Source organism: Prionailurus bengalensis, chromosome B3 (genome assembly GCF_016509475.1).
Source record: "Prionailurus bengalensis isolate Pbe53 chromosome B3, Fcat_Pben_1.1_paternal_pri, whole genome shotgun sequence".
In the NCBI taxonomy this organism is placed as follows: domain Eukaryota; kingdom Metazoa; phylum Chordata; class Mammalia; order Carnivora; family Felidae; genus Prionailurus; species Prionailurus bengalensis.
Genome location: NC_057355.1, coordinates 6,252,837 through 6,279,996, shown reverse-complemented (window position 1 = coordinate 6,279,996; position 27,160 = coordinate 6,252,837). Strand labels below are relative to the sequence as shown.

Here is a 27,160-nt window from a genome sequence, read left to right as displayed (position 1 = left end):
CTGACGGCTCAGAGCCTGGAGCCTGTTTCCGATTCTGTGTCTCCCTCTCTCTCTGCCCCTCCCCCGTTCATGCTCTGTCTCTCTCTGTCCCAAAAATAAATAAACGTTGAAAAAAAAAAATTAAAAAAAAAAAAGACTTAATATAAAGCTATAGTAATTAAGACACAATAGAAAAATAGATAAGTGAATAGTAGATAGATAGAAATATATAGAGAGTATAGAAATATAGATAGAAATAGTATACAGAATATAGTAGTAGAAAAATAGATAAATGAAACATGATAGGCCAGAACAGACCAAGACATAAATGGACACTTGATAACTGACAGAGGTGACATTACAGAGCAGGCGAGAAAGGATGGTCATTTCAATAAACGGTGCTGGCTGTCCATATGGAAACAAAAGTGAGACTCGACTCCTGCCTCCCACCACACACAAAAATAAATTCCAGACGACCCATAGAAGCAAATATGAAAGAGAAAACAGTAAAGCTTTTAGAAAATAATATAAGACAGTATCTTTATGATTTCATAGGGAAAGACTTTTTAAACAAAACACAAAAAGCACTTACAATAAAAGAAAAATTTGACAAATTTGGCTACTAAAATTAAGGACTTCTAGTAATCCCAAGACATCATTAAAAGCATGAAGGAGCAGCCACATAGTGGGAGAAGATAGTTGCAAAACACATAAAACTTAGGAATGGTCCCTACTGAGAATATATAAAGAATTCCTACAACTTATTAAGAAAAAGAGATAATCCAGTATAAAACAGGCAAGAGCTTATTCAAATGGCCAATAAACAGATGAATGTGTGTACTTAACATCATTAGTTATCATGGAAATGCAAATTAAAACCATAATGAGCTACCACTCCACACCCACCAGGAGGGCAACATTTAAAAGAGGCGGGGGGGGGGGGGGGGGGGGGGGGCGCTCCTGGGTGGCGCAGTCGGTTAAGCGTCCGACTTCAGCCAGGTCACGATCTCGCGGTCCGTGAGTTCGAGCCCCGCGTCAGGCTCTGGGCTGATGGCTCAGAGCCTGGAGCCTGTTTCCGATTCTGTGTCTCCCTCTCTCTCTGCCCCTCCCCCGTTCATGCTCTGTCTCTCTCTGTCCCCAAAATAAATAAACGTTAAAAAAAATAAAAAAAATAAAAAAAATAAAAGAGGCGGGCCATACCAAGTTGGTGAGGATGTATCATAAGCAGGCCTCCCGTACACTACAGTTAGCAATGAAAATCGGCACAACCACTTTGGAAAATAGTTTGGTTTGATCCAGCGATGTGGACGATAATTTATACCCTGAGACCCAGCACTTACACTCGGAGGCAGTGTGACCGACCGTACCAGCTTGCCCGGGACTGAGGGGTTGGTCTACTGGGATGTGGGGCTTTCAGAGCTAAACCTAGGGAATTTCTGAGCAAACCAGGGTGAAGTGGTCACCTTCCTCCTAGGTATATACCCGACAAGTGTGCAAGCAAATGCGTACAAGGAGACATGTACAAGAATGGTAACAGTGACATGATTCTCCATAGCCCCAATCATGAAACAACCGAAATGTCCATCAACAAGAGAACATGTATTCACTTGATGGAATACTATCAATAAAAAGGAACAAACTGCAGCCGTCCACAACCAAATGGACAAATCTCACAATATTAAGCAAAAGAGGGCAGACAGAGTTAACTTCATAATTCCATCCGTGTGTAACGCTCAGAAGCAGGCCAAGCAGAGCTTTTTCGTTTAGATGCACATTTAGACAGCAAAGGTAAAACAAACTTACTGCAGTGCTTATGGAAAAGCCAAGAGAATGGGTGCTGCTCTCGCCAGGAGGTTGTGACTGGAGACGGGCCCCTGCGAAGCTTCCAGGGAGCAGGTGATGTTCTGTCTCTGGACCTGAGTGGAGACAGACATTTGCTTTGTAATAATTTATTAAGATATATATATATATATTTTTTAATTTTTTAACATTTATTTATTTTTGAGGCAGAGAGAGAGCATGAACAGGGGAGGGTCAGAGAAAGAGGGAGACACAGAATCCGAAACAGGCTCCAGGCTCTGAGCTGTCAGCACAGAGCCTGACGCGGGGCTCGAACCCACGGGCCGCGAGATCATGACCTGAGCCGAAGTCGGACGCTTAACCAGCTGAGCCACCCAGGCGCCCCAAGATATATATTTTTTAATGCTCTTTCTGAACGTGTTCTATTTCACAGTAAGAAAAAGGTTTAGTAAATGAAAATAAGCAACAATAAGGAAGGTCTGTAGCACTGAAAGGAAGCGATCTCCAAGCTATTTGTGAATGGAAAATGCAAGGGGGCTGGTGTAAAAGAGCAATTCTCAAACTTCAGCTGGATCGGACTCAGCCGGAGAACTTGTTAAAACCCCAAATGCTGCGCCCCAGCCACACAGTTTGTGTTTCTGCAGGCTGGGGTTGGGGCCTGAGAATCTGCATTTCTAACAAGTTCCCGTTGAGCCCCTCAGATCCCTGCTCATCCTGGAACCACACTTGGGGGGGTACTAGTGTGTCCTGTGCTACCATTTGTTGATACAAAGGTGGTCTCCCTATAGGAACTTATGTGAGAAATGAGTAACAATGATTGCTTCTGGCCAAGGAGACCTGGGCACCGGGGGCCTCCTGGGCAGCCTCCATCTGAAAGCTGGGGTGGGAACCTAGAAAATAAATGACCCAGTTTTACTGTGGATTTAGGAACAGTTGAAAAAAGAAGGAATTGAAAGGTTCTGGGGGGGAAGGGGAATGGTAAGAAAAGTGACTGGCAGATGGTTGAAGGAAGGTAGTTGGATAGACGTCAACATAGGTAGAGGCCGGGACCCTCTGTTTCTGTGGGCCCTGCAGCAGCGGCTCAGTAGTGATGGCAACTGGCACATTTGGGGCCTTGCTGGGCTGGGAAGACGGCAACGGTGCTCTAAGGTCTCTAGTGACCTCGTGAACTTTTCTTTGGCCTCGTTTGGGGATCCGGGCATCTGGAAACAGGAAGTGACGGTGAGGCTGGAGGAGGAGGAGGAGGAGGGGGGAGGGCGGTTGCCCTTAGCCTGTGTTCGCTGAGCCGCCTGGCCCTGGCAAGGAAAGAGGCGGGGAGAAGACTGAACACTGGCTTCCCAGATGGATTTCTGAGGACTAGAGATTCTGCAGGAAACTGGAAAGTGTGGAGGAAGGAAGGGAAAATCAGGAAGGGGGAAGTCCCATGGTTTGACCAATTCTGGGATCTTTTCAACCTAGGTACCACATTTAAAAGCCCCCTGGAAGTCTTTGCAAAGATTGAGGACTGCTACGGGCTGGGCTCAGGGCAGAACCACTTCATCAAGGACACTCAGTGGGAGCAGCAGGAGGCCATCTTCAAAGCCTTGTTCAAGAAGTACCTGGACGGAGAGTGGGGGGAGGAGCGGCTCAGGTGAGCAGGAAGGAGGCCCGGCTCCCTCTTCCTCCCTCCCCTCGAGCCGGGGTGGGGGGTGGGGGGTGGGGGTTGGGCAGAGTGTCTCCTCTCAGGGCACACACAGGAATCAACCCAAGCACCTGAATTAAAAGCTGTTTCTGGTTTGGGAGATTTTCCCGAGAATTTCGGATTTTTTGAAAGATTTTTTGAAAGATATGTGGAGATTGTTCAGAGAGAGTTAGAACAAAGGCTGATCATGTGGATTTCAAAGAGGGAATAGACATCTATGGAGAGGAGAAGAAGTCGAGTTCGTTTTACAATCTTATGTATATCTTCTCTTTAAAAACTTTTTTCCTGATGGGGCACCTGGGTGGCTCAGTCGGTTAAGCGGCTGACTTCGGCTCCAGTCACGATCTCACAGTTTGTGAGTTCGAGCCCCACATCAGGGCCCTGTACTGGCAGCTAAGAGCCTGGAGCCTGCTTTGGATTCTGTGTCTCCCTCTCTCCCTGCCCTTCCCCCGCTCACGCTCTGTGTCTCTCTCTCTCTCTCAAAAATAAACATTAAAAAAATTTTTTTTAAAGTTTTTTCCTGATTATCTAGACAACACAGAAGATCCTGAAGACAGAAATAAAAGTCGCCACTATTCACATTTTCCTCCATTCCCATCCAGTCTTTCTCAATGTAATATATTAATGCAGAATTACTAAAATACCTTACTTTGTAACCTCAGGCAGCAGATGGGCTCAGGAATCCCCTGCTGTGGCTGTAAAAACCGAGCCCAAGGCTTTGAAGGATCTGGTGGAGCTGGTTTTAGGAACTAGCTCTCTTCACAGCTACCGTGGAGCTCAGGAACCAGGAACATTCTTGCTTCACAGAGGAAGAGAAACCCGTCATCTTGCTGCCAAGTGCACCTTGAATTTTCTCACGTCAGGACACAAACTCCTAGGGCTACGCCCTCCTAGCAGCTACCTGAGCCCTGAACTGGGCCCCAGCGAGGTTCAGGGGCATGCTGCCTGGCTGCAGGCTCGTTGTTAACCTGCGGGTAATGTCTGTCTGTAGTGGGAGTCTATACCACAAGAAGCTACCAACTCTATATAGACATCAGGAAATTGGTTTGTTCTTTTCTTAAGGACAGATGTATCAGCACACCCTGGTTGGATTGCCCCCAGCATAAGGGAGCATTTGTTCACGGCAGCCAAGTCTGGTCACTAGGGGATCTTCCCCAAGGACAGAGAAGGTTCTTCTGGGTGCCGGGTGCCGTTCCCAGCCCGGGAGTGACTCCCGCGCCTCTGCCTGCCCTGCCCTGCCCTCACCAACTTCCCAGGTCTGCGGCCACCAGGGCCGGCACATCCCATGCGACTTAGCTCATGGCCCTGTATCCCTGGGAAGGTCCGTCCTAACTACCCGTTTCTGGTTTTAGTACCATGGCTCTGCCAGGGTGTCTCGGAGCCTGCCACGGCTGACTCGTGTCTCTTTTTCTTCCCCCAGTATGGCCACGTTCCACTTCCTCCTTCCTGGCCGCGTCACCACCATGCCAGCGGACGTCAAGAGCCCCTCGGGTAAATGAACACAATGCAGGTGGCTGTCCTGGGCAGGTGGTCCACTCGGGGAGCACCCCAGCAACCCCTGCACGGTGGGAGGCAACGAAGCGGAGAGTAGGTCGCCGCTTAACGGTGTCTGGACGCATGGTGCCCCAGCCCAGACTCCCTGATAACGGAGGCCGTGCTGTCTTCAGGCAGTGACTCGCCACAGAGGAGGGTCTGAGCACATATCCTGCCAGGCTGCTTCTGAACATGAACTCACTGTGTAGAACATGCTATTTCAAACACTGACAGCCAAGAGGACATGAATTATCTAGACGACGTGAAAGCCGCTGAGGGGCAGCGTGACCGTCCTCCTCACCAGGGAAGGCGAGCTGGCCGTGGGAACAGCCCTCCCGGGGATGCTCAGCCCTCCTCCCCGGGAGGCTCACCCCTCTGCTGGGCGCTGCCCCTTAGAACGCACCACTTTTGACCTCAAACCGACTTCTGCTTGGGCAAACACCTTCCGTACAAACCCGGGGGTACCCAGCTGCCTCACGTGACGCCCCTTTCCTCTCTTCTTTCCCAGGGGTAGCCTGTGTCCTTGGCATACACTGGACCGGAAACCACAACTTCTTCCTCTATTCACTTAACCGAACTCTGAAGGATAAAGCCGGTACTTGGCTGCTGAGATGGGAGTTGCCTGAGAACGTGTCCTTCTCCAGCTTAGCTGAGAGCACGTGACTGACACGTCACTTTAGGGGACCAGAGCTGTGCAGGCAGAAGCAGGTGGCTCAGGGCCTGTGGTGTGAATGCAAGGCTCTGTCTCTGGGCGGTCCCGTTTCTCCAAGAGAATAGGTCGATAGGGACAAAGCCCGGTCAGGTCCACAGGGCTCCTTTGGCAGCTGAGGCAAAAAGAGGCTTGGCATCAGGGGCCGGATCCGGCCCCGGCGCAATGAAGGCCCGCAAGCTGTGTAGCCCCAGGCCAGTCACCGCGTGCCCCTGACCCTGTTTTCTCATCTGAAACACAGAGCTCATTCATCACACCATCCATCCCTGCTGACTGCACGTGCTTGCCGTGGATCGCAAAATCCAGAGGGTTTCTGTATGTGAAAGCTTTTTGAAATTGAAAGGCACTTAGGACCACCACTTACGTGGTCTTTTTTGGTTTTTACAAATTCTTGGAGACAGTTACGTGAGCAGGTTCTCTTTGTGGTAATTCCTTGAGCTGTACACGGATATTATTCTTTAGAATTGTACTTTACTGTTTGGGGCCCCTGGGTGGCTCAGTCGGTTAAGTGTCTGACTTCGGCTCAGGTGACGATCTCATGGTTCATGAGTCCGAGCCGTGCATCGGACTCTGTGCTGACAGCTCGGGGCTTGGAGCCTGCTCCGGATTCTGTGTCTCCCTCTCTTTTCCCGCTCCCTCACTCACGGTCTGTCTCTCTCTCTCTCTCTCTTAAAAATAAACATTGTTAAAAAATTTTAAAAAGGGATTATACTTTAATGTTTAAAAGTGTTCAAAGGAAGAATTTTCTCTCCTCCCAACACCCTCTCAGGCAGTGTGGCTTCTAATCTCCACCTCTGTACTGACTGGCTCTGACCTTGGGCAGGTGGCTTCTCTGCCTCAGTCTCCTCATCTGTGAAATAGGGGTGCCAACAGGACTCATCTCACCAGACCCTTGCGAGAATTAACCGAAAGGGTGCGCATACAGTGCTTACCACGGTGCTTAGCGCCCGGCAAGTACTCGTTCAGTGTGAGCGTCAGTGCAAGGGGACTGGGACTTGCTCTTCTGTCCTAAGGAGGTAGCATTGCGGAGAGCCCAGCAGGTACCCCTGCCCGTGTCCCAGCCGGGCAGACTAGTCTGGGCCGTGAGCTGTGCGCATGGAGGTGGTGGGCGGGTGCAGCGGCTGGGGCAGGGGCGGCCGAGTGAGTGCCGTCCTCCCCTCTAGACCCGGAGGGCGTGTGGCCCTGTGCTGCACCCATTGCTGTCTCTCAGCTCAGCTGCTGCTGTTCCTACCTGGTGCTGGCCTGCGAGGATGGCGTGCTCACGCTGTGGGACCTGGCAGAAGGTGAGCACCCCCCCCCCGCCCCCGCCTCTGCCTAACCCCTGGATTATGAGACCCCTGGATTATGAGACCCCAGGGAGCTCTGGAGTTTCCTGCAGGCTCTGGGCCTTCTGGTAGTTACTCTGTGTTCTCAAGTCCATGTGGGGAGCCGGTCCCGCCTTCCCCTCATTCATTCAGTCACTTATTGAACACGATAAGTGCTGACACTTCCCAATCCCTGTGTACTGTTGAGCGCTCGCCCCGTGCCCCGCACTGGAGCAGGTCCTGAAGTAAGACTGTTAGTTACCTCATTATCACACTCCAGGGAGGTGTCTCCCAGCACGGGATGTGACGGTAGGGCAGCCCTGGCCCTCCCCCACCCGCCCCCAAGTTCTCAAACTAAGTAAGTCTTCCTGCTCTCCCACCCTCACCGCGGTCAGCAGGAAGCCCACTGCTACTGAAGCTAAGAGACCTGTATGGTGGCCAGTGCAAGACCAGTAGCCATGCTGGGTGGGTGGCACCTTGCTAGAGTCCTGGAGTCCCAGGATCCCGGGTCCAGCTCTGCAGGTGCAGAAAATCAGTGGTGTCTAGTTTCCCTAAGTCGATCGATCAGCCTCTGAGGGAAAGGCTCCCTCTTACCAAACTTTTTTAGAAGTGATGAGTGAATCGCTGGGTTTGTCATTGTACAATTGGATGGCTGTTTCCTCTGAGAGTAGAGGTGGGCAGCCTTCCCAGCCAGCGTGCTGGTGAGAACCAGAGAGAGGGCCCTGTCTACTGGCCATCTCGGGGAGCCTTCTGTCAGGTCAGTGAGGTGCCTTCCTCCCTTGGCTGTTTCCATCTGAAGGATTCGGTGGTGGTTTCCGTTTAGCCGCACTCGGCCCACATGGTGGGGAGATAAACATCCCTACGCGCCCTCTTGAATTTTGGTTCCTCACCCAGTCTTCTTACAAGAGTGAAAGATACTTAAAGGGCTGAAGAATGCTCATAATTTCATTCACTTGCTCAATAGGTTGTTTTCATTTGTCTGGATACTGATACATCCTGGATATCGTTTGACTACACACATATACACCCTTCTCATAAAAAAGCCCTTCTCAGAGAACCACCTTCTCTCTGGTATACCTTGACCCACCATGGTCAGCTGTGGCTCCGTACCTGGCAGGGCACTGTCCCTTCTGTCCCAGCACTGACTCTGGCCCCTCTCCCCGGGGCTCTTCCCCACCCCCCACCCCCCTCCATACTGAGAAGGGGGGGCTCTTCTCTCCCACTGGGCACTGGGGTTTTCTGGCTTCACTTCCAGAAGGCTCTCATTGCCGGATCTTGCCTTCACACCCCTCATGTGCCTGTTGGTCACAGACCCTGCGCCCAGGCTGCATCAGCCCTCCCCCTGCCACTGACCTGCCTGTGCCATTGTTTTTCCAGGTTTCCCTCTTGGGGTCGTCGCTCTTCCCAAGGGATGTTCCTGCCAGAGTGTTCACTTCCTCAAATACTACTTAGTCCACCAGGGACAGAACGTGTATCCTGAGGGGCCCTTGAAATCCCACATGAAATGTGTGGTGCTGTGCACAGATTCTTCTGTCCATCTGGTGACAGCCAGGGGGACCCAAGAACCCACCATCAGTGTGCTGGTTGAGAGGTCAGTGGCTTGAGCGCAGGACGGGGCAAACGACCGGCCAGCCGAAAGTGACCAGCTCCCCAGCTGGAGTCCCCTGGCTCTGTAGTCAGCACCCTCCCTGTGAGCTCCCAAGTCCCCACCGTCTTTTTTATGTGCACGTGTAAAACTTGTCTCACAAAATTGCGCGACAGCACCAATGACAGCTTTCACGTCATTTGTCATTTCTGCCAAAATCGCCTTTTATCAGTTTCCTCGAGGCTTTCTTTCTTTTTTAAATTGTCTCAAGAGTCTCTTTCTGAAGTTGTGAAAATACTTTATGCATGCAAATGAGCTATACAATATACACATGTGTATATTTAGGATATAGCTATATATACACTATGTATAGTATATATGTAGGTGTATATGTATTTGGGTGTTTATATATATACACAGAGAGAGAGAGAGAGACAGAGAGTAGGCAGTGGGAGAGAGGGAGGGAGGGAGAAACTTCCCTGTACCCATCATGAACCTTCAGAAATAGATCATCTCCGGGGCGCCTGGGTGGCTCAGTTGGTTAAGCATCCAACTCTTGGTTTCGGCTCAGGTCACGATCTCAAGTTCATGGGTTCGAGCCCTGCATTGGGCTCTGCTTTGACAGTGCAAAGCCTGCTTGGGATTCTCTCTTCCCCCCTCTCTGCCTCTCTCCCTCTCTCAAAAATAAACAAACATTAAAAAAAAGAAATAGATCATCTCCAATTCAGTTAAGGCTGTGTGCTTGTCCCTGGTCACACCCTTCTCTCCTCTCCAGAGGTGACCCCCTTAGTAATCGTCGCCGTATATAACAAACCATTCCACAACTTAATGGCTTCAGAAAACAAGTCAATGTGTAGCCCCTGATCTCGCAGACCAGCAATTTGGGCCAGTCCTTCCACTGGCCTTGCTCAGGCTCTGGCAGCTAGGCCGGGGGCCGGATGGTCCAGCACAGCCTCACTTGCATAGGTGGCAGTTGGGTGGCCGTTGGCCAGGACACTTGGTTCTCTTCCCTGTGGTGGCTCCTGCGGGCTGTCTCAGCCTCCATCACCCCACAGCCTAAGGGGTCCCCTCAGCAAGCGAGGGCAACGTACACTCTCCAAGCTTCTGCTCACGTCACGGTGGACGAAGCATGTCACGTGGCCACACCCGCAGTCAGGCAGTGGAGAAACTGACTCCACCGTTTGATGGGAGTCGCTGCCAAATATCACGGCCGATTTCTTTTTCAATCGACTGTGTCATTTTCCAAAATTCATCATCCATTCCTTCGCTTTCCCGTAAGAATTAGCCACACGCATCTCCAAGTAACGCATTGTTTAGCTGTGCCTATTTGGGAAATTCGTAAAGGGACTCCCATGCTGTGTATCCTCCAGCTTGTTTCTCGGGGCTGTTTATTCCGTAACTTGCTCTGCAGCCTTGTTCAGGAGAGTCGCACATGTGGGTGAATGCAGCGCCGGGTCTGTTTCTTCCCGGCTCTACCGCATCCCATCGTATAACAAATATATCACAACAAGGCATTCCCCTACCAGTGGGTAATGCGACTGTTCCCCGCGTCTGCTACTATGAACCATCTCTGACATGTCTCCCGATGCTTATTTACAAGAGTGTCTCCTAGATGCGTGCCAGGAGAGGATAGCACAGCCTTAACTCCTTCCAGGACGAATGTGTATGTGTCTGGTTCCCCACAGGCCAGTAAAGTACCTGGACGAAGCCATCTGTGCAGTGGCCCCAGTCCCAGCCTTACCTGGCATGGTAGGTTCCTCACGCCCCTCACTCCTCTTCAGCAAGCGTGTTCGTTTTCCCTTCAAAGACTGTTTGTTGGAGGCCTGTCAAGTGCGAGGCACTAGACTAGCTTTGGGGCGCACAGGGACGAAAGAGCAAGCCGCCGCCCTTGCAGATCGCACGGTTCAGCTGGGAAGGCAGACGAATCACCGCGCAGCTGCCCTGGGAGACGAGAGAGGCTGTGATGCGCTGGGCCCTGGATGCCACAGAACAGAGACAGGGGTCACCACCTCAGCCTGCAGAAGTCAGTGGGGGCGGGGGGCTGCTTTCGGGAGGAAGCGACAGGACAGGGCAGAGAAGGTGAGGACGCACTCTCAGGTGTTGGAGTGTGAGGGGCAGGGAGGTGGTGTGGCAGCTGGAGGACGATTCGATCAGGCGCATCTAGCAGGTTCACCTACAGGGAGGAAGGAGCCAGGCAGGAGAGAGGCCGGTCTCCGAACCCGGGCCAGGAAGGGCCGTGGGATGGAGCGGGGTCTCCGAGGATGGGGAGGAAAGCATACGTGTGCCGAGGGCGGCACTGCGTCCGGCCACGTGGAGGGCCAGCTCCTGGACAGGGATGCTGGTGAGCCAGAAGAGAAGCCTGGGCAGGAGTGGGGAGCGCCACCCAGCATCAGACACGGCACCTGGAAAAGGGCCTGTTGCTGCTGGGGACACCGGAGAAGTAAACACACATGTTTCTCTGCTCCCCGAGCAAATCCGTTCTCTCTGTTGCTGGCCTGGATGTCCAGCTGCCTCTCTTATTCCAAATGGGGGTGACAGAGAAGTCCCCGTTGCCATCCCTTGCTTCCCAGGTGCTGACCTTTTCCAGGAATGGCTCTGTGCAGCTCATGGACGTGGCCAAGCCCCAGACCATCTGTGCCTTTGCTCCACCCAGAACCTACCATCTGGCAGTGCCCTGGACACCTATGTTTGTCGTGTCTTTGCACCGCCCGTGTTTCCTGCTCCGAGGTATGGGAGGGGGGCTCTGGGGGCTGCTATTTGCCTGACCTTCTCCCTCCCTTCCCAAAGCACGGGGTGATGCCCCCAATCTCTTCCCTGCTCTTCAACCCTGCGCCACAGGCCAAAAGGACACTGCTGCTTAGCCCCTCACGAGGCACTTAGCTAAAACACAGGATTCCAGAGAGACTCCTGCGGCCCCCCTTCAAGGGAGCCCCTCACAGCTCAGCCCCGACGGCCCAGCCTTTACCAGCAGAGAGCTGCCCCCAGCTGCCCACCCAGCCCACAGAGAAGGTCATTCCTCTACAGAACGCTGTGTTTTGTTTCATCTCAGGAGACCATCCTGACGAAATTGAATCCGACGACGCCAAGGACATCCAGAATTCTATTTTCTGTTTTAATCTCGAGGCCTACCCGCTCCTGGAAAACATCTGCAACCTTTGCACCGTTCCTCAAACGGACATGACCGATAGCACGGCCTTCGCCCAGGTGTTGCCCTTGGAGAAAAGATGCGAGAATTTCCTCCAGGAGAGGTAGAGTCCCGGGTCTGCTTCCCATCCCTGCTCCTGGGGTTGTCTCTGGGTCGAGGACTAGCGGAGTGTGTTCGATGGTCAGATCCGTCCGGCATTTCGACTGCCCCTTCCGTGGGGGACCCCGCCATATCGTAGCCCGTGAGCCACACTCCACTTTCCCGTTTGGGTTGGCAGGAAAGGGAGCCCCGGATTCAGGCTGGTAAAGAAGGACTGCCTGCCAGTCGCTATTTTCTCCTCGTCAAGACTGTCTTGTCCTCCTGCTTTCTGGATTCTTTGGTTTTGTAAAACTGTATTTGGATGATCAGACACCAGTCATGGGAGACAGGGGCTTAAGTCATGGGCCAGGTTCGGCCCATTTGCTATGTCTCATCATGGCTGCTTGTGTGCTGCAACAGCAGACTTGAACAGTGGTGACAGAGGCCACACGACCCATAAAGCCCGCCTCATTTACTATCTGGCCCTTTATACAAACTGGTCGCCAGCCCCTGGTCCAAGCCCCCTTGGCTTTAACCGTCGTCTGGACAAATGGTTCGGCCACGCGTCTCTCCCCTTTCTGTGGCCCCCAGGCCCGTGGGGACTCTGCCTGTGGCCCTTTCTGCTGTAAAAGCATAAGGAGCTGTGCTCTGTCTGCTCTGGAGAAGCAGCTGTCTCTTCTAATCCATCCGCCACTCATCTCGGCGGTTTGCAAATTCTTGCTGATGGTTTCTGGCATGACTGCACTTTTGGCAGGAGGAGGTTACCAGCGGAGCCCTGGATTCTCCTGGGGTTGGAGGGGGGGACTTTGGTGGCCCCTTCCTTCCAGGGTCTTCAGAGACTCTGTGATCTCTCCAGTCCCCACGATACCCCTTTACGACCATTTCCCCTTTTTCTATTTACTCTTGCCTCAAGAGGAAGGAAGTGGAATGGCCAGGATACTCAGGTTTGAAATCCAGTGCCACCCCTTCCTAACTGAGAGACCTCGGGTGAGTGCCTTCACCTCCGAGAGCCTCAGTTTCCTTTGTTCAAAACCGGTGTGTTGAACACCTGCAGTGTGCCAGGCTGGACACTTTGATGGTGCCCAGCCCTCAGGTTTTGTGGGTATTCCAGAGATAATACACGTCTAGTGCTGGGCATTGGGTGGTCGCTCAGTAAATGGTAGGTTCCAGAAGGATGCTGGGTTACTTCCAGTTCGTACCTGGGGAAATCCTAAACACCACCGCAAGGTGGCGCCGTGAACCCCCAAGGCTGCATTTCCCTGCTGCTTGTGGTTCTCCGGTTGTGGGGGTGCCTGGGGGGCTTTCAGTATCTCCTGGAAGGAGGCAGCCCATTCATCCGGAGAGGCAGATGGTCTGTGGGTCTCGGGGGGAGGACGGTGAAGGAGGAGTCATCGGGCATTTCCCCTGATTAGAGATTCACCAAGAGCGTCTGGCTGTTCTTTACATGGCAGTTTCTTGCTTTGACCCTTGACGGCTTGACTTATTCTGAGGAGACACAGCTGAAGAATTGAAGGGTGAGGCATCGTGATGTCTGCAGCTTACTTTGAAGCACAGACCAGGAAAACATTTAGAGAGAGGAAGAGAAAATGTCAACAACCAGTGAAACCCAGGAAAATACTCACAGAAAGAGACAGACAGACAGCCAGGCAAAATGTTCACCATCGGTGACCACAGGTGCAGGTTCACTGTACTACTTGCAACTTTTATGTAGGTTTGAAATTTTTCTTTTTAAAAAAATTTTTTTTTAAACGTTTAAATTCATTTTTGAGAGACAGAGTGCAAGGGAGGGAGGGGCAGAGAGAGAGCGAGACACAGAATCCGAAGCAGGCACAGGCTCCGAGCCATCAGCACAGAGCCCGACGCGGGGCTCGAACCCATGAACTGTGAGATCATGACCTGAGCTGAAGTCGGACGCTTGACCGACCGAGCCACCCAGGCGCCCCAGGTTTGAAATTTTTCCAAACAAAAGATGGAGAGAGGTTATGAAATATCGTTTACAGTATAATCCTGATTTTGAGAGAAGTCTGGAAATGTGTATACCAATATAACAGGAGTTCTATTTGGGTGATGATGTATGTGATTTTTTTTTTTTTTTGTATTTTCCCTATTTGCAGCTTTCCTACCGAAACAAAACAAAACAAAACAAAACAAAACAAAACAAAACAAAACAAAACATTCTCTTGGAAAATTTAAAAAACTGGTTAAAAAAAAAAGTCAAGAGTACGAGTTTAGGTCATAGCTATGGTGAGGCTGTACTCCTGGGTCGTGGTGTGGAGTTTCCGGAGCTCTTTCCTGATGAGGCCTAGAGAACTCTGTGTTTAAGGAGACTGTTCCCATTTCTGCCTCGCAGTTTAACGCCCTCTTTTACTGGCCTGGAAAGGGTGAGGCTGGACCGACATGTCCAGCGCCGGGCGGCTCACCTCCTGCCTGGCAGCAAGGGGCCCGGCCAACTCAGGCCGCCCTCAGTCCCTGACTGACATTTCCAACCCTCAACCAACGTATGAGTGGAGATCGGTACTTGGACACCTGCAGAGCCCCACTCAGCCCCTGAAATCTGCTTCAAGCACACTACGACCATAACGGAGCACTTCCCCGTTGTAAAAAAAAAAAAAAAAAAAAAAAAAAAAAAAAAAGTGATTCATTATTTCTGATAGAAGTTATACACGCACCTGTAGAAATCTGGAAAACAGGACAGCGCAGAAAAGAAAATGTAAACCACCCACGACCATCACCAAACCCTAGCCCTGCTGTTAATATGTCAGTGCATTTCCTTCTGGTTTTCCCTTTGGTGTTTTGACTAAGTTGAGGTCACGTTCCGAGTTCAACTTTTAAATCTGGCTTTCTGTCACTCCAGAATATCACTTCATTCTTTTTTAAGAAAACCTTCCTTGTAAATATGCCAATGTCATTTTCTGTGGAAAGGATGTGTCTGCAGGGCGTTTCCCCACTCCCCTGTGGTCGGGCCTGCTCTGTAAAGATGGTCCTTTCCACCCTGCCCCCTCCAGTCTGTGTTCCTGTAGGAATGGGGCTCACTCTACTACTTTCCCAAAGTCTTTCCTCCCTGTCGGGAGAGCTTGGCTCTCAGGTGTGATGCCTGAGCAACCCCCCCTGGGGTGGCCCCCACAGCCAGGAGGGTGGGGAGAGGACTGCCCTCCCAGGGAAGCTTGTCAGGGCTGACCAGGTGGGGCAGGGGGGCTGGGAGCGGGGGTGACCAGGGGCAGGGCTTGGGATTGACCCAAACCATGGGAGCTTGGGAACAGAAAAGCTCAGGGAAGTTGTCACTGGGTTCTGGGACCCAGCAGGAGCTGGGAGGGGTTGCATTGTATGGTTGGGGCCAGCCTAGCTTGAAGGAATTTTTACTTCGGCCTGATCACAGTGTTCGAATTATATCCCTTGTGGCAACCCATTGGGTCCCAGCGACAAATTGGGAAAAACTGTTTTAAAGAAGGCTTTTCCTTTTCTACTTGCTCTGAGGTCTGCTATCTGGGACTTTCCCAAAAAGTAGCCCTCCACCCCCCTGACCCCCACTCCAACATTTTATTTTGAAAATTTTCAAACATACAGCAGTTTTGAAAAAAAAAAAAAAGTCACTGAACATCCATATACCCACAACCTAGATTCTGCCATTAACATTTTCCTATTGTTGTTTATCCCACATATCCATACATGTCCCAAAGGTTTTAATCTCATCTTGTTTTTCCCTATTTACTCCTCGTGTCTGAAACCGCTTCCATTGGCCCTAAAACTAGGTGAAACTTCAAGGCAGTGGGTTATGTGGCAATCGATTCAGAGTTTCAAGCTTGCAATCATCTGTCCAAAATATTTTTGCAAAACCTGCCCCTGGGACTTTTATAAATAGCCAGTGTGAAAGGGAACCTGCCTTTGGGGCTTTAAAAGGAGGCCAGCTAGCCGCAAATATGCATCCCCACCCCCCACCCCAAGGCCTGGCTTCTGCTCCCGTGCAACTTGGGGCTCCAGGCACCGTTTCCACTTTCGAGTTCTGCCATCCCTGGCTAGGTCAAACTTGATCACGAGACAGAAATTTCTGGACACTAGGAAGCAGACAGAGTGCCCCTTCCTCTCTCTGTCTCTCTCTCCCTTTATTCCTTATGGAATACAAAGCCAAGCAAGATTCGGGTTCAACCACCCACCTGTCTGCCAGAAGGCGGGCTTCTGGGTCCACAGGGCACCTGGCCCTCTGGGCCAGGGGCTGGGCAGGCAGGAACTGACAGCTCATGGCTATTTTAATTAGGGAACGAAGGACACTGAGCATCTTTCTGTTATATATACTGTACATTTCCCTCACTCCTTCCCTGGCCTGCCCTGGATCTGTTTCTTATGCGTGAGTTCATTTTCTTTTGATTTTAAGAGTTGTCAATGTGCTGTGAATAATTTTTTCCCGGTTTGTCTTTGGAGAGGAGTATTTGGAGTTGCTCACCCAGCCAGACAGAAGTTTCAAGTGTCCAGTAGCTGGACTTTTCCGCCTTCTCCCTTAGGCTTCGCTGAGGGGCAGGTGCAAAGGGCCTCAAATTCGGGGTGCAAGCTCTACAGTATGACTAGGGCACAGACAGGGGGCTCTAGCTGTGCGACAGGGCGGTCCCCAGCGTCTCCGTGCGTAAAATGGGTGACAGCTGCATCTCCGCATAGGACGTGGCCTGGCACACGCTGGAAGTGTTAACCAGGCTAACCATCTTTACCACGAGATCATCGAGAAAGGCCTTCTCCCCGCCAGCATTATATTTTGGACGTCATCCATGTTGTCTTGAACACACGAATGACTTTATTTTCAGGCTTCCTTTTAAAACTTGCCCTTGTTCCATCTATCCAGCTGCCTCCTGGACGGTTGCTCTTTTTTTTTTTTTTTTTTTTTTTTTAAAGCAATCTCTATACCCAACGTGGGGCTCAAACTCACAGACCCTAGATCGAGAAGTTACAGTCTCCAGGGCACCTGGGTGGCTCAGTCGGTTGAGCATCCAACTCTTGGTTTCCGGCTCGGATCATGATCTCACAGTTCATGGGTTCGAGCCCCGTGTTGGGGTCCAACCTGACAGTGCAGGGCCTGCTTGGGATTCTCTATCCCTCTCTCTCTTGCCTCTCATTTGCTTGTGGTCTCCCTCTCTCTCTCTCTCAAAACAAATAAATAAACTTAAAAAAAGAGTCACACGTTCCACCGACTGAGCCAGCCAGGTGCCTTCCTAAAGATTTTAAGTAATCTTACACTTAATATGGGGCTTGAACTCACAACCCTGAGAGATCAAGAGTCGCACGCTCCACCACCTGAGCCAGCTAAGCGCTCCTGGACGGTCCCTTATTGAATCCATGTTGTTTTGACCTCCTGACCCAAAAATTTCACACCCACTTATTTATCAGCAGCAGAAGTATTATTATAATTAACTTTAATGAGCACCTACCGTGTGCCAGGGCTATGCTAAGTGCTTTGCAGGCATCATCTTATTTCTTACTATTATTTCCCCGCTGCACAGCGAGAAAGCTGAGGCTGATGAGGTCGTGCCACTGGCCCCGGGTCACCAACTTGTAAGCAAAGGAGCTGGGTTTGAGCACAAGCAGTGTGGGTTCAAAGCCCGAGTTTGTAACATGCACATGCTTTTCCTCCTCCCTGCCCATCGCTCTCACACGCAGGCAAAGACTTCATTGCAGCCTGGACAGCATTAGCGAAAGAGTGGAAACCCCAAGCGTCACCAATAGGGGAAAAAGACTGTGGCAGATCTGGGAGTGCCTCCTGGAAGCAATTTCTGGGATACGGTTTCAGTGCAAACAGCAGGGTGCACAACAGTGCATGGCACACTTCCGTTAAAAAAAAAAAGATTATACACATGTCTACGCTTGTATGTGTATACGCAATTTGCAAGGATTTACAAGGAGCCGTTAATTACCGTTGCTTTGGGAACAGAAAATAAGGATCTGAGGAGAGAAGGAAATTGCTTCTAATTGTATACCCACTTGTATTCTTCCATTTTTTTTTTTTAAAGCAAAGTATAGAGTACTTTTTCAAGTTAAATATTTTAGGGGCGTCTGGTGGCTCAGTGAGTTGAGCGTCCAACTTCAGCTCAGGTCACGATCTCACAGCCCATGGGTTTGAGCCCCACATCAGGCTCTGTGCTGACAGCTCGGAACCTGGAGCCTGCTTCGCATTCTGTGTCTCCCTCTCTCTCTGCCCCTTCCCCACCTATGCTGTCTCTCTCTCTCTCTCTCTCTCTCTCTCTCTCTCTCTCTCAAATAAACATTAAGAAAATTTTTCTAATAAAATAAAATACAAATGTTTTCGTGCATCGAGTATCAGATACATCTCCACGTGGATGTTCCTTGGCAGGTAGAGCCTCAAAAATCCAAAGCTGCAACCATGGTCTTTCTCCCCGGAAGTAGCCCTCCTCCTGCCTGCCCTAAGCGGTTTAACATCCTCTGTGCCCTCAGGCACCCAAGGCAGAAACCCAGACAGCAGGGGCACCTCTTCCCCAGAAGGAAGGCTTCCTTCCTCCCCGCACCCCCTCACAGCGGCCATCTCTGCACAGGCAGAATGAGGGGCGAATCCTGGGCTGCCCTGATTTTCCTGTACTGAATGTGCATTTATTTGTTACTTAAAAAAAAAAATTAACATCTTGTAAAAGACCCAACTCGAGGGTCTTCTCTTCCAGGAGCTCCCCAGGCAAGGTGGATGGATCCCTCCCGCCTCCCTCCATTCGACCTCTGTGGCACTTAAAACGCCTCAAATTACAAATGTCCTTCCCCCCGCTGTCACCCTGATGGAGCTGGGGTGGGGGGAAGCAGGGCTGTTTCAGCCACATGGATCTTTCCCGCACTCGCACCCTTGCCTGTCACCAGCGTAACCAAACCAGTGGGAGTTCACCCCGTGGTGAGTCACACAGACAAACTATAGCAGGTGAATTGTGGCACGAGGGCAACTTTATTCGCAGTGGGTAAGGACATCACCGGGAATAACTTTCAAAAGCCGTGACTCTCAGAGCAGGGGTGGGTGGGTTCCTGAAACTGAGGGTTAGGGAAGCCTGGTCACTGTACGCAGAGGTGGGCATGCGGTCCTGCACGCGCCCTAAGGAAACACGTCTACACATATGCTTTGTATGTCACGTAAATGAGACGAGCCCCCCCTCGGTGCAGATTTTAGTATTATGATGAAGTAAAGGTAACCGCTGGTCCCTCCCTGGGTCACCGCACGGTCCCGTGTGCGCAGGCGTGAGTCGGGGGTTAAGTTCAGACTGGTCTGCTTGGCCGGGCCTCCAGAACTCTGTCTGGGCTGTCAGTCGTTATTGCTGGCGGGGCGGTTCTGGTTTCTTTCTCGGGATGTTATGCCCTTCGGGTCTTTTGCCTGAGTTTAAGAGAGAAGCTGGAAAGAAGAATTTAAGGAAGAATGTGGGACAAAGGTCGGTAAGTTTGAGCAGGTGGGCAGTCAAGGTCGGGTCTTGGGAGTCCAGCCGGTGACACTCGATGCTCTAGCGGCGTCTGCTCCCTGGAGGTGTGGGCATCCTGACGTGGCTCACGGTGGTCCACGCGCACAGACCGTGAGTCCCCCGTGGTACCGTGCCTTCCGTGGGGCGCCTCCCGCAGCACGCAGGCCCCGTCGTCACGCAGTAAAGGTGTTTCGAGTACTGGCCCTGCACCGGGTGGAGCCCCGAGGACACAGTCGTGCCGCAGACGAGCCACTCGGAGAGGCTCTTAGATTAGCACAGGGCGGTCAAGGTCTGCCCCGGGGACCTTGGAGCCGGGCGGCAGGGGGGTGACGAGGCACAAAGCGGCTTCCTCTCATCTCCACCTGTGTGGCCCACAGCTTCCAGAAGCTGGAGAAGAAGGTGAAAGAGCAGGAGCACTGGACCCGGCTTCGCAGGTACTCCCTGCTTCTCCAGAGAGAGACCTCCAGGAAGTGACTGGGCTCTCTGCAAGGTTGGCGGCAGGCAGGCTTCGCCCCGGGATGCTCCGAGACCGAGAGACAAGGTGACAGAGGCCCCCAGGGGCCTAGACGGGCAGTCTGGGACCTCAGCAAGGGGAGAGGGATGATCTGGGGAGCCTCCAACCCTAAGCCGCTTGTCAGAGCCCTCGGGTGGGCAGATGTCACCCCAATAAACAGTGCTATTGTTTCCAGACTCCAAAGTCACTGTGGTGTGTGTCCTTTTGTTCCCACCCAGTCCAGACCCCAGCAAGGCCCAGTCCTAGGCCGTGTGAGGGACACTCGCCTTCTAAGCCCAGGAGAGCCACTTTGCTCAAATGACCAAGACCCCAGGCCACCCCAGCTGCTATGTGGCCCTCTTTCTCCCCACCCACTTCCTCTCCCTCTCTGAGCTGGCTCATACACAACCTTCCTGGAATTGCTTCGGAGAGGCTGTGGAGGATCAGAGGTTGGGTGACCGCCTGAGGTCACACGGGTCTGAGAGGCAAGGTGGCAGGCAGGAACTGTGGCCTGGGACCCTGGGTGGGTGGGGTGGCTGGGGGACAGGATGGGGTCAGAGAGGTGCCTCTCTTTTCTGGAAACTGCCCTTCCCAGGAAAACCGGCTGGAGGGGTCCCCGCAGCTCAAGGCCTAGGCCTGCCTCTCCGAGGACACTGTGTGGTGTCTCTGAGAACTGCAGGTGGTTGACACGTCCCGGCCTCCCCGTGGTCAACTGCACGTGGGGTTGGTGACAGGCATCTCCTTTTGTGTCCCCATCCATCTCCTCCCTTGGGACACACATGCTCCTCACTGTCCTGATCCCTCCTTCACGGCGCTGGTGCTGACCGGCAGCACGTCCCCGGATGAAGAGGTTCCCACCTGAGGCGCTCCGCCCCTCATTCTCCTGCCCGTGGAAACAAAAAACAGCAGCAAAAATAACCTTTACACCAACGGGTCCTGTTCCTCTAAACAGCAGGCACTGACTCCCTTTTGAGATGAGGGAGGAAAACTCAGGATGATGGCCTTGGCCTCGTACACCCCCTAAATGTAACAGAGGACTAACACTGATGGGGCACCTGCTGTGATGTGTCTGCTTTACAAGTACACTTTGTGAGATGTACAGATGATCATTATCCCCATTGTACAGAAGGAAAATGGAGGCTCAGGTCACTGCTCGGAACAGCCCGTATCAAGTCCTAATGGGCTTTTCCAACATCAAGCGTCAGAGACCCAGCTCTGAAACGAACTTTAGGGTTGGCTCACGTAATGTAGCACGTAATGCTTTCTGGGGAGCCGGGTCCAGGTGCTGAGTAACAACAGGAATCTCTCTCCATCTCTGTTTTGATGCCCTTTGCTTGGGTGGCAACGTGACTGCCGACAGCACCCACAGCGAGTGTCCCTTTCTTTTATTTATTTTTTACTTTTTTAAAGCTTAATTTTTAAAAATGTTTTATTGTACTTATTTTTTAAATTTACATCCAAGTTAGTTAGCATATAGTGCAACAATAATGTCAGGAATAGATTCCTTTCCCCATTTAGCCCATCCCCCCTCCCACACCCCCTCCAGTAACCCTCTGTTTGTTCTCCATATTTAAGTCTCTTATGTGTTGTCCCCCTCCCTGTTTTTATATTATTTTTGCTCCCCTTACGTTCATCTGTTCTGTGTCTTAAAGTCCTCATATGAGTGAAGCCCTATGATATTTGTCCTTCTCTAATTTCGCTTACCATGATACCCTCTAGTTCCATCCGTGTAGTTGCAAATGGCAAGATTTCATTCTTTTTGATTGCTGAGTAATACTCCATTACATACATACATATATATATTATATATATAATACCAAAATCTTCTTTATCCATTCATCCATCGATGGACATTTGGGCTCTTTCCATACTTTGGCTATTGGCGATAGTGCTGCTATAAACATTGGGTGCATGTGCCCCTTCGAAACAGCACACCTGTATACCTTGGATAAATGCCTAGTAGTGCAATTACCGGGTCGTAGGGTAGTTCTATTTTTAATTTTTTGCGGAACCTCCATCCTGTTTTCCAGAGTGGCTGCACCAGCTTGCATTCCCACCAGCAGTGCAAAAGAGATCCTCTTTCTCTGCATCCTCGCCAACATCTGTTGTTGCCTGAGTTGTTCATGTGAGCCATTCTGACAGGTGTCAGGTGGTATCTCATTGTGGTTTTGATTTCTATTTCCCTGATGATGAGTGATGTTGAGCATTTTTTCATGTGTCTGTTGACCATCTGGATGTCTTCTTTGGAGAAGTGTCTATTCATGTCTTTTGCCCATTTCTTCCCTGGATTACTTGTTTTTTGGGTGTGGAGTTTGATAGGTTCTTTATACATTTTGGATTCTAACCCTTTATCTGATATGTCATTTGCAAATATCTTCTCCCATTCCGTCGGTTGCCTTTAGGTTTTGCTGATTGTTTCCTTCACTGTGCAGAAGCTTTTTATCTTGAAAAAAAGTTCCAATAGTTCATTTTTGCTTTTGTTTCCCTTGCCTCCAGAGATGTGTTGAGTAAGAAGTTGCTGCGGCTGAGGTCAAAGAGGTTTTTGCCTGCTTTCTCCTCAAGGATTTTGATGGCTTCCCGTCTTACATTGAGGTCTTTCATCTATTTTGAGTTTATTTTTGTGTATGGTATAAGAAAGTGGTCCAGGTTCATTCTTCTGCATGTCGCTGCCCAGTTTTCCCAGCACCACTTGCTGAAGAGACTGTCTTTACTCCATTGGATATTCTTTCCTGCTTTGTCAAAGATTAGTTGGCAATATGTTTGCGGGTCCATTTCTGTGTTCTCTATTCTGTTCCATTGATCTGAGTTTCTGTTTTTGTGTCGGTACCATACTGTGTTGATGATTACAGCTTTGTAATACAGTTTGAGGGGAACCTGGGTGGCTCAGTCGGTTAAGCGTCTACTTTGGCTCAGGTCATTATTTCCCGGTTCATGAGTTCAAGCCCCACATCAGGCTCTGTGCTGACAGGTCAGAGCCTGGAGCCTGATTCAGATTCTCTCCCTCTCTCTGCCTCTACCCTGCTCACACTCTGTCAAAAATAAATAAACAATTAAAAAAAAGTGTCATACAGCTTGAAGTCTGGGATTGTGATGCCTCCTTTTTTGGTTTTCTTTTTCCAGATTGCTTTGGCTATTCAGGGTCTTTTCTGGTTCCACACAAATTTCAGGATTGTTCTAGCTCTGTGAAGAATGCTGGTATTATTTTGATGGGGATTGCATTGAATATGTAGATTGCTTTGGGTAGTATTGACATTTTAACAATATTTGTTCTTCCTATCCAGGAGCATGGAATATTTTTTCCTGTGTGTGTGTGTGTGTTCTTCAATTGCTTTCATAAGCTTTCTATAGTTTTCAGTGTATAGATTTTTCACCTGTTTGGTTAGATTTATTCTTAGGTATTTTACAGGTGTTGGTGCAATTATAAATGGGATTGATTCCTTGATTTCTCTTTCAGTTGCTTCATTGTTGGTGTATAGGAATGCAACTGATTTCTGTGCATTGGTTTTATATCCTGCAACTTTGCTGAATTCATGGATCAGTTCTAGCAGTTTTTTGGTGGAATCTTTAGGGTTTTCCATATAGAGTATCATGTCATCTGCCAAGAGTGAAAGTTTGACTTCCTCCTGACTGATTTGGATGCCTTTTATTCCTTTGTGTTGTCTGATTGTTGAGGCTAAGACTTCCAATACTACGGAGAATAACAGTGGTGAGAGTGGACATCCCTGTGTTGTTCCTGACCTTAGGGGGAAAGCTCTCAGTTTTTCCCCATTGAGGATGATATTAGTGTTGGGTCTTTCATACATGGCTTTTATGATCTTGGGGTATGATCCTTCTCTCCCTACTTTCCTGAGGGTTTTTATCAAGAAAGGATGCTGTATTTTGTCAAATGCTTTCTCTGCATCTATTGAGAGGATCATGTGGTTCTTGTCCTTTCTTTTATTGATGTGATGAATCACATTAATTGTTTTGCAGATACTGAACCAGCCCTGCATCCCAGGTATAAGTCCCACCTGGTCGTGGTAATTTTTTTAATGTATTGTTTGATCTGGTTGGCTAATACCTTGTTGAAGATTTTTGCATCCATGTTCATCAGGGAAATTGGTCTATAGTTCTCCTTTTTCATGGGGTCTTTGTCTGGTTTTGGAATCAAGATAATGCTGATTTTATAGAAAGAGTTTGGAAGTTTTCCCTCCATTTCTATTTTTTGGAACAGCTTCAAGAGAATAGGTGTTAACTCTTTCTTAAATGCTTGGTAGAATTCCCTTGGAAAGCCATCTGGTCCTGGACTCTTGTTTTTTGGGAAATTTTTGATTACTAATTCAATTTCTTTACTGGTTATCGGTCTGTCCAAATTTTCTATCCCTGTTTCAGTTTTGGTAGTGTATATGTTTCTAGGAATTTGTCCATTTCTTCCAGATTGCCCATTTTATTGGCATACAATTGCTCACCATATTCTCTTATTATTGTTTGTATTTCTGCAGTGTTGGTTGTGATCTCTCCTCTCTCATTCTTCATTTTATTTATTTGGGTCCCTTCCTTTCTCTTTTTGATCAATCTGGCTAGGGGGTGATTTTTTTGTTAATTCTTTCAAAGAACCAGCTTCTGGTTTCATTGATCTGTTCTACTGGGTTTTTTGGTTTCAATAGCATTGATTTCTGCTCTAATCTTTATTATTTACTGTCTTCTGCTGGTTTGGGATTTATTTGCTGTTCTTTTTCCAGCTCTTTAAGGTGTAAGGTTAGGATGTATATCTGAGACCTTTCTTCCTTCTTTAGGAAGGCCTGGATTGCTATATAGTTCCCTCTTATGACTGCCTTTGCTGTGTCCCAGAGGTTTTGGGCCGTGGTGTTGTCATTCTCATTGGTTTCCACGTACTTTTTAATTTCCTCTTTAACTTCTGGATTAGCCCATTTGTTCTTTAGTAGGATGTTCTTTAGTCTCCAAGTATTTGTTATCTTTCCAAATTTTTTCTTGTGGTTGATTTCGAGTTTCACAGCATTGTGGTCTGAAAATATGCACGGTATGATCTCGATCTTCTTGTACTTGTTGAGGGCTGATTTGTGTCCCAGTATGTGATCTATTCTGGAAAACGTTCCATATGAACTGGAGAAGAATGTATATTTGCAAATGTCCCTTTCTTGATGGTCCCAGCAAAGTCCGGAGCCTGCTTCTCACTGGCCCGAATGTGGTCTCATGCCTGAACCACTCGGAGCTGACCGTGCGGGCCTGTGTCACGTGCCCATCCCTGGAGCAATGCAGAGGGGGGGCCCACTGAAGCTAAGGAGGGGAGAGCACTGTCTGAAGAAAGAAAAATGCCAGACCTCAGGGGAAGAAGGCAGGAGGGGTGCTAAGCTTGGCCAAGACCTCAGAGGTGGCCCTGTCTACTCTCCAAAGTCACGTGTTGCCAACACCAGGCCACCTCCCCATCTCCTAGTGTGTGTGGGGAGGGCAGGAAGGGGAGAGGGGAGCTGGGGCATTCGAAAGAAGCCTCACAGGCCAGGTCCAAGGGAGGGAGGAGGGGGAAGAGAGGAGGGTGGAGGGCAGAGGGCCTGGCAAGGCTCCGGGGAATGGGTGGAAGGGGCCTGAGCTGCGCTGAGCTGGGGACCCACGGCTCTAGGCCCACTCGGGGCTGGGGCGCCAGCGGTCCCCAAAGAGGAGCTTGCCCACTGGGCAAAGGGACCCCTCAGAAGCACCAAGAACCCTGGGTCTCCTCGGGGGAGGCTGGAACCAGTGTGCGTAGAAGGAGCACCCAAGGCGCAACATTTGGGAGGTAGGGCCCTTAGGGTTGTGCAAATGCAGGGATGACATGTGGGGGGGTCAGGGTGGGCTCCTGGCCTCGCTCCGGGGGAAGTGGGGCTTAGCGGTTAAGGCTAGCTTCCCTCCCCAGCCTGGTTCTCCAGATCCAGGCCCTTGCAGAATCCTGGCGCATCCACATGCCCTTTGGACGGACCTGCTTATTTGGTACCGCGTGGCCAGAGGGACACCGGGCTGGCCCTCCTCCAGACGCACCAGCCACCCACCCAAGGCAGGGGACCCCCGCTCAGTCCTACGCCTAGGACCTTAGGACGGGCCCATGCAGACAACTCATGACCACCTCCCCCTTCCCCGCCCCGGGGGGTCCACACTGTGACCCCTGCAGCCTGTCCTTGAATCAATGTCTTGAATACAGAGCCGTCAGCTTAGCTGCCCCGCCTCAGAACCTGGCCCAACCAGCACCTACACAGTACAGTTTCCCCAGCGGGCGCAACATCTAGGCTCAGTGGGCAGAATGTTCGCTGCCGGCAATGACACTGGTGGCCACGGTGCAGTGGGGCCTTATTTTACACCCCCAGCCTCCACCGCCCCCCCCCCCCCCCCAACACACACGCTTGCCCGCCAGGACTGTTCCAAACACCTGACTGGTCAACGGCCTCCCACCGTTGTCTCCGTCCCAACGGCCAGGTACTAGCTTTGTGAAAAACGCCCTGTTTTCTGTGCTTTAGTGTCCCGATCTGTTAAATAGGTATAAGCGCACACACCTGCCCGCCTCACCTGCGGCGACTTGAGGTTAGACGGTGAACTGAAAGCCTTTAACACAGAGCCCGGCTGGGGTAACCAACCGCTCTGCCCATCCCACCCGGCCGGCCGGGACAGCAGCTCTTCCGAAGGACGCAGCGCCGCGGGCCAGCGGCCCCGTGGGGCACCCGGTGCCCACGCCACGCTCCGGCTCCCGCCTTCCAGCAGACACGCGCCCCCGCCGCGCCAGGCCAGGGCACCCTGGCAGGGCCCCGGGTGAGGTGCCGCCACCTAGCCTCCGTCCCAGAGACAGGCCGGCGTTGAGCTGTCGCCTAAACCGTGCGCCCCGGGGGAGGCCCACTGCGCCGCACTCACATCCGGGTCCCCAGCCAAAGCGGCCACCCACCCTCCGCTCCGGCGCGTCGGCTAGCCTCTTCCTTCCTTAACTCTCCCACCAACTGGCCACTTGTCACAGGTGCTGAGAACCGAGCGAGCGCACGCTGTCACCTACCTGGACGGTGCTCACTGACGTAGGCCTTGGGACGCGTACACAGGGTCTCCTCCCCGGGGCGGGCGGCGCCGGCCCAGCGAGGGGGCGCGGGCGCAGGCGCAGGAGAGGTGGGAGGAGCCCCCTTCCCATCCGCCGTCCTCCGTCTTATTAGCAGAGACGTGTTAATGAAAATTCACACCGAGGTGCTGATAAACAGTGGGCCTCGCCGGCTCCGAGAGGGAGGAGAATGCTCTCCGCAGGGGAGGGCGCTGGCCGATGAGCCCCACTTATCTGTGAAAAGACTTGCTAATAACTTTAATTCCCCATCCGAAACCGCAGGGCCTTTGCCATGCAAACAGATTTTCTAACTTGGGTAGGGCCCCTGGAAAAGACTTCTCGCTCTGCTCCAGTTAGGGTCCTGGGAGGGGAGAGCAAGATGAGGGG

At 51.0% G+C, this 27,160-nt stretch overlaps 1 protein-coding gene and 1 long non-coding RNA gene across 2 annotated transcripts in view; one reads left to right on the top strand and one right to left on the bottom strand.

Moving 5' to 3' along the window:
* Positions 1-19,935, top strand: part of WDR93 (WD repeat domain 93) — a 49,998-nt gene extending 30,063 nt beyond the window's left edge. Inside the window, exons 9-17 of the mRNA XM_043553945.1 lie at positions 3,238-3,409; positions 4,881-4,951; positions 5,502-5,588; positions 6,866-6,985; positions 8,384-8,597; positions 10,277-10,340; positions 11,162-11,318; positions 11,641-11,839; positions 19,616-19,935. Coding sequence (XP_043409880.1) covers positions 3,238-3,409; positions 4,881-4,951; positions 5,502-5,588; positions 6,866-6,985; positions 8,384-8,597; positions 10,277-10,340; positions 11,162-11,318; positions 11,641-11,839; positions 19,616-19,712 — 1,181 coding nt within the window. The 3' untranslated portion in view covers positions 19,713-19,935. The remainder of the gene's footprint in view (positions 1-3,237; positions 3,410-4,880; positions 4,952-5,501; positions 5,589-6,865; positions 6,986-8,383; positions 8,598-10,276; positions 10,341-11,161; positions 11,319-11,640; positions 11,840-19,615) is intronic.
* LOC122467570 overlaps positions 1-26,838 on the bottom strand; it is a 39,910-nt gene extending 13,072 nt beyond the window's left edge. The window contains exons 1-2 of the long non-coding RNA XR_006293017.1: positions 26,738-26,838; positions 1,783-1,895 (exon numbers count right to left, since the gene is read on the bottom strand). This is a non-coding gene — a long non-coding RNA (uncharacterized LOC122467570). The remainder of the gene's footprint in view (positions 1-1,782; positions 1,896-26,737) is intronic.
* Between the last annotated feature and the right edge of the window lie 322 nt (positions 26,839-27,160).